The sequence below is a fragment of the Topomyia yanbarensis genome, chromosome 1 (assembly GCF_030247195.1).
Source record: "Topomyia yanbarensis strain Yona2022 chromosome 1, ASM3024719v1, whole genome shotgun sequence".
Taxonomy (NCBI): Eukaryota; Metazoa; Arthropoda; class Insecta; order Diptera; family Culicidae; genus Topomyia; species Topomyia yanbarensis.
In genome coordinates, this window is record NC_080670.1 from 125,133,939 (window position 1) to 125,141,153 (window position 7,215).

The 7,215-nt window shown below is 45.8% G+C and overlaps 1 protein-coding gene across 1 annotated transcript; it reads right to left on the bottom strand.

Annotated features, from left to right (window-relative positions):
• Positions 1-614: 614 nt before the first annotated feature.
• LOC131675893 (uncharacterized) lies at positions 615-6,791 on the bottom strand. The gene has a single exon (XM_058955027.1). The coding sequence runs from the start codon at positions 6,789-6,791 to the stop codon at positions 615-617; it is 6,177 nt and encodes a 2,058-aa protein (XP_058811010.1).
• Positions 6,792-7,215: the final 424 nt, after the last annotated feature.

Here is a 7,215-nt window from a genome sequence, read left to right on the forward strand (position 1 = left end):
TACAGAGTCTGACTTGTCTGTGATAGCTATGTGTGATAATAGGTTAAGTTTTAGCCACATTAGTTTTATATATAATTCGCCGTACCTGTGACTTCTAACCGTACTAACTGCTTGCTTCGAAGTATCAGTAGCAATATCAATTCACTGGATTACTAGGTTAGGTTTTATCTGTAATAACTACCTGTGGCGGAAAGTAATGTGTTAGATACAAATTCACCGTACTTAAATTTACTGCCGTACTACTTATTTGATTTTAACCGTATTAACTCCTTACACTATTGAACCACTTAAACCTTCACTATCCTTTTGATTTAAACTCACTATCCTTTTGATCCAAATTCATTAAATTCACTATCCTTTCGCTACTATCGCTTTAAATCTTTTATCTCCTTTGTTTTTATTTTCTTCCTTCGCCTAGGTGCCAGTTATGACAGATTAGCCTGAGTCTGTTTACTGGCGTGTTGCAAGACGCATCGTTATGGCTGTAGTGGCCAACAACCCAGTGGGGCTGTTCACAACATTTCCCCGGCCCGTAATCCTGGTTCGATGACCGCATCCGGATCAGTGTTACTGTCTCTTATCTCCAGTACAGCCAACTTAGCCGTAGCCCTTTTTTACGTTCCCGATCTCGTACGAATCCAAGCTTGCCGTATTCGTCCGTCGCTAGACCCAATAAGTTCCTCGACCACTCCACGTACCCATTGCTTCCGTTTATCTCCTTCAACGACGTAAACAAGATCTCCGACTTCCAATTGTTTCGTCTCATTGAACCACTTCGTTCGTTGATTAAGGGTCGGCAGATATTCCTTAATCCAGCGATTCCACAGCTGTGTTGCCAGCTGCTGCGATCGCTGATAAGCATTCCGCAGCGCTTCTGCCGAATGAGGAGGAGGAGGAGTTAGTTGAGGTTCATTCGGGGACACTCCCCGAAGAAAATGGTTTGGTGTTAACATCTCAGCATCATTTGCCAGCGATACATACGTTAGCGGCCGCGAATTAATCATATCCTCCGCTTCGTTCATTGATGTAAGAAGGATTTCATCGGTCAGTTTCCTTCCATCATCCATCACCTCCAACGCTTCTTTTACCGATCGAACCAGTCTCTCCCAAACGCCCCCCATGTGTGGAGCGGCTGGAGGATTAAAACTCCACTTTACACGAGCGCTGGTAAATTCGTTGGCATACTCCTCATTAATGTTTCTGACCATCTCCTCAAGCTCTCTGCTCGCAACTCTAAAATTAGTTCCATTATCGGAGATGAACTCCAAAGGCGGCCCTCGACGACAAACAAATCTTCGAATAGCCATCAAACATGCTTGCGTGGTGAGGCTGCAGGCCACCTCCAAATGGATTGCCCGTATCACCAGACAAGTAAACAACACAATCCAGCGTTTTTCCTTACGGCGACCTACCACCACTTCGAATGGACCTAAATAGTCTACACCGACGTAGCTGAATGGACGTTGATATGGGATTAGCCGTTGGATAGGCAAAGGCGCCATCCTTGGAGTATGTGGACGACTACGATTAACTCGACACCAAACACAAGCCTTCGCCACCTTTTGAACGACTCCTCCAATACCGTGAACATAGAAGCGCTGTTTTAGTTCATTCTTTACAGTTTCCCGATATCCGTGACCAAATTTCTCACGATAGTGTTGCACAAGCTTCGCTGTCAGAGGATGCTCCTTTTGTAAAATAATCGGAAAACGAAGATCGAAGGGCAGAAATTCTGCGTTTTTCGTCCTGCCTTCCATACGCACCATCCCTTTATTGTCTACAAGAGGAGCTAGTTTATATAACGGACTAGACGTCTCTACAGTTAACCATCTGTCCACCGGATGTTCCCGATTGTGTAACAACACTTTTAGTTCGTCCTCGTACACTTCCGACTGCGCAGCCTTAAAAAGATAGTATTCCGCTTTCTCGTACTCTTCCTGCTTCAAAGGCTTACGCTCCATCATCCAATCTACTTTCTTCAAGTACTTCGCCTGGCTCTTTGTTGCCTTCAGTGTTTCAATTGGACGGCCTTCGATTTTCCGCCGACAGTTGGACACGAATCTATAAACGCACGCCATCGTACGCACTAGAATTCGCCACTTTGAGATACGAGATATGTCTAAAAGTGCACACGATAGTGTGACATCATGGACAAGCAAATGCGCTTTCAGTTCTTCGTTGATGTTTGCCGGTATCACGGGCTGCTCTGGCCATTCCATTTCCTTGCGGAACAGAATGTCCGCTCCCTTAAACCAAGAGCTATTTGAGTGTAAGCTCGCTCCGCGCTTCCATTTCGTTACTCGATCCGCTTCATTATTTAGCGTCGGAACCCATCGCCAGTCCGATACGCTAGTGTGACTGAGGATATCACCTATGCGAAAGCCCACATACTGTCGGTATCGCCGTTGGTCGGATTTGATCCAAGAAAGGACATTCCGCGAATCTGTCCAGATGAACTGTTGGTTAATTTTCAAGCTATGATTGCGCCGAATAGATTCCGCCAATCGGGCACCTAGCACAGCAGCCTGCAGTTCAAGCCGCGGGATGGTAAGTTGTTTGAGTGGAGCCACCTTGCTTCGACTCATTACTAACGCACAGCAAACCTCCCCATCAATTTCGATCCGAAAGTATGCTACGCAGCCATATGCATTTTCACTCGCATCGGTGAAGACATGCAACTGAAGATTCTCATACTGATCAGATCGTGCCTCTCCAAAATAACTTCTCGGTACTTGAATTTTGGCGATCTCTGGCAACATTTTAGTCCACTTGGTCCATTTTTCGAACGACAGATCATCAATCAGTTCATCCCATCCACAACCCGTCCTCCACAAGTCCTGCACTAGTATTCTTCCAATTATCGTGAACGGCGATAGGAAACCTAGTGGGTCGAACATGGCCATGACACAACTGAGAACGGCCCTTTTCGTTGGGCGCTCAGCACCAAAGAGCATTGACTGAAAATCCACCCGCGGTGTTGTGGAAAAGGATAAAACGTCTCTATTGGGGTCCCACACAATTCCCAAAACTCTCTCCATTTCTGTTTCCTTATCTTGATGAAAATGTATGGAGTGGTTACAGCATTGCTCGCCCATTGCTTGTAAAAACTCTTTGGAATTGGAAACCCAATTTCGAATTTCAAATCCCCCTTGTAAGTGGATCAGTCTTACCTCGCTTGCTCGCTTAATCGCCTCCTCGACGGTATCCACACTGTCGAAATAGTCATCAACATAGTGTTTTTCGATGATTGCTGCTGCTGCGTCCGGATATCGTTTTTCAAAATTTTCGGCATTCAGATTTTTCACGAACTGCGCAGAACAGGGTGAACAGGTCGAACCAAACGTTGCCACATCCATCACATAAATCTGCACAGGCTGCGCTGAATCAAACCGGTATAGGAACCGTTGGGCTTGCTTGTCCTTAACCCGGATTCGAAGCTGGTGGTACATTTCTTTGATATCACCACCGAACCCGAAACGTCGTTCTCGAAAACGTTGAATTACGCCAGGAAGACATGTCAGCATATCAGGACCTTTCAACAATTCGGAATTCAGTGAAACTCCATTTACCGACGCAGCCGCATCCCACACCAAACGTAATTTTCCCGGTTTTCGTGGATTCAGTACAACATTTAGCGGGAGATACCAGACACTCGCTGGATCCGTTTCAGAGAGCTCCTTTGCGGTAATTTTGTGTGCGTAGCCCTTTGTCTCGTAGTCTTGTATTTGCTGGTTTACCCTGCGGTGTAGTTCCGGATCTCTCTCCAGTTTTCTTTCTAGCGCCTTCATTCGCCTTTCGGCCATTGGATAACTGTTCGGAAATCGTCGTTGATCCGCACGCCAAATCAGCCCTGTTTCAAAACGACCATCCACTCGAATCGTTGTTGCTTTCAAGATAGCTCGAGCTCGTTCGTCTTCAACCGACTCTGGTACTACAGCCGAAATACCCGCCTCCTCCAGTACAAACTGGTTTCGTAAGATATCATGTAAATCCTGATTCGTAACAGGTATTACATCGTGCAGATTCATATACGCATCTTGCATTGATGGTTGTTGTTTCACTGGTTCATATACCGTCCAGCCTAGCAGCGACTTCACGCCAATTGGGTCACCCGGTTGCCCTATCCTCGATTCAATGGGAGCAAATAGATGCACATTATCCAGTCCAATCATTAATTTTGGCTCCTCCAGGGTGTAATCCTTCACTGGTATGTCACGCAGATGAGGATAATGCTCGGCGATTTCCTGGAACTTTATACGTTGCTTTGGCAAATCAAGCTGCGTTACTGTACGCACGTTGAGCAATGGCAATTTTTCGGCCGCATCTCTCGCGGACACCGTTAAGTTCACCTTCTTCGATTGATTTTCGTAGCGTTTCACGTTTCCAGTCCAAGTTACAACCAGTGGTTCGGCCTCCCCGCTTATTTTCAGTTGGGTGACTATATCGTCCTCGATTAGAGTCACTGACGAACCTTCATCCAGAAACGCCAGGGCGTCCAACATAGTGCTTCCAGCATGTATGGTCACGGGCACCATTCGGAAAATAACGGAACGACTCGAGCGAGAGTGAGTATTGCATTTAGCTTCTACCACCGGCACTGTATTGCTTGCGCGGTGGAGAAGCGGATGATGATTGCCTTGACAATTCATCACATTACAGCGAAGCTTGAAGTTGCAGCGGTTTTTTCCGTGGTTGTTCAAGCATAGAACGCACAAACCGAATCGTTCTGCGACTTTGAAGCGTTCCGAAACACTGAGCTGTTTAAACTCCTCACAAAACCTGATTTTATGTTCTGCTCCTCTGCACAGCCAACAGAGCAATTTGGACTTCCTGTCCGGTGACAACTCCCTTCCATTCGACGTGGAGGTGTGTACATGCATGAACTCCTTCTTTGGTCGCATTTTACTAAAGCGGGGCGGATCTTCCGAATCTACGATTGAGAACTCGCTTACTTCGGACACGTCGGAAACTATACCGGTCATGAAATCCGTAAAGACTCTGAGAGGAGTGCCAATTTTGCTCCGCTTGAAGCGAACCCATTCCAATTTATAGGTTGGAGGAAGTTTGTCTACGATTTCCTGCACCAGCATAGTATTGTTGAGGTGATCAGTCATCTTTGCTGCCTCTAAATGATCACAGAGTTGTTTAACCGTTATACCGAAGTGTATGAACGAGTTTAGCTGGTCTACTCGTGGTGGTTGTGCTCTCCGTACCTTCACAAGCAGACTTTTCAAGAGCTTCTCAGGCTTACCGAATAAATCTCTCAAATCTTTTATGACATCCGGAACTGAATCCGGAAAAATCAGCCGACTTCTCACGGCCTCCAGCGCATCTCCCTGTAGAGAATCCTGCAACCGTTTTAAGTTGTCCAAATTAGTGAATCCGCACGCCTTTGTGGTGTACTCTAAACTGCTAATGAAGATTGGCCAGACTTCTGGCTCTCCTTTGAATATCGGCAGATGTTTGGATACCGCCTGGCGAGCCGCCCGCTGTGCATTCGTAGGCCCGACCAGTTCGTGCCCCGACCCGTTTCGCCTACGGTTTTTTAGTAGATTCGCGACACGTTCTAGTTCCTCTCTGCTGAAATCACTATCATTTTCCTCAACTTCCTCCGTTTCTTGATTCGCGATTTCTTCCAGTTCCTCCATCAATCTTCCCATTTTAGATAGAGTGCTCGTATGCTTCTTCGAACCGATTTGTTTTCTGGATCCTTTGGGAACGACTCCCTGTGTACCGACCATTGCATCTTCTTGATTTTCCTGAGATTTGCCGTGATCAAACAACCAGTTCTGAATTTTCCTTTCGTACCTTCCTGGCTCTCCTTCGACTGTAGGCAGAAGTTTGGATTCAGTCTGGCGAGCCTTCGTAGACCTGACCGGTTCATGCCCCGACCCATTTCGCCTAAGACCTTTTATTAGATTCACGAAACGCTCAAGCTCCCCTTTGCTGAAATGATTTTCATCTTCATCCTCCGTTTCTTGGTTGGCGGTTTCTTCTCGTTCCTCCACCGTTCTTCCCTCTATGGATAGAGTGCTCGTAGGCTTCCTTTCAATGACTTGCCCTCTTGATTCTTTGGGATAAGCTCCCCGTGGATCGACCATCGTATCCTCTTGTTTTCCATGTGTTCTGTCTTGTTCGAACAACCAGTTCTGAACTTTCTTTTTGCTCGAAAGCCCTTTCGCCTGACTTCTTTCTTCAAAAGCATCACCACCTACAGCTCCATCGTCATCTGCAAATTCCTTGAGTGATTCCATTTGCTCCTGAAACTGTTGACGCAAAGCCTGTCGTCTTTTTTGAAAAGCTACTTCATCAGCCAAACGCTTTCCCAGCATTTCTCGCTCTTGTTCTAACAGACGGTTTTGGAGCTCCCGCTCCTGCTGTTGTTCCTTATCTAAAAGCTCTTTTTCTTGCTGTAGCCTTTTTTCCTTGAGCACGCGTTCCATCTCCAAGCGTTTCATCCGTAATACGCGATCTTCTGAAAAAGGTCTTTCCTGTAACAACTGCTCTTCTTCCAGCTGCCGTAGCGAAGCATCCAGTGCCGATACTGCACTCCTCACCGATCCTCCTTCACTTCTGGCCCCTGCCCTTTTGGCCGTCTTTTTCGACTGCTTTGGTATGCGCAACTGGTTGCAGCATTTTGCGCAGCTCCAAGGGCTGTCCTTAATATCATCCGAAACTCCAGCACAACGGAAATGAGCCCACATTTGGCAAATATCACACTGCACCATATCATCTACGTCATCTGGGTCCTGGCAGTACATGCAGTGGTTATTGGTCGAGAAGTCTTCCATCCTTTGAGGGTATCCGAATCGATCAAGTAATCTTTGATTTTGTTCAGAATACAACGAAGAAGAGAACACTCTTTGAATCAGCTTGTTAGCAGATCAAAGCTAAAATAATATTTATTGAATTCAATTGTTGTTCAATTATACTAATTTGCACTTACATTACTTGGTGTTCCACTTATTTTCCTTCAGTAACAGATTACTACAGAGTCTGACTTGTCTGTGATAGCTATGTGTGATAATAGGTTAAGTTTTAGCCACATTAGTTTTATATATAATTCGCCGTACCTGTGACTTCTAACCGTACTAACTGCTTGCTTCGAAGTATCAGTAGCAATATCAATTCACTGGATTACTAGGTTAGGTTTTATCTGTAATAACTACCTGTGGCGGAAAGTAATGTGTTAGATACAAATTCACCGTACTTAAA

Bases quoted from the DNA above. Each gene is read 5' to 3' on its own strand.
- LOC131675893 (XM_058955027.1), bottom strand. From the start codon at position 6,791: ATGGAAGACTTCTCGACCAATAACCACTGCATGTACTGCCAGGACCCA.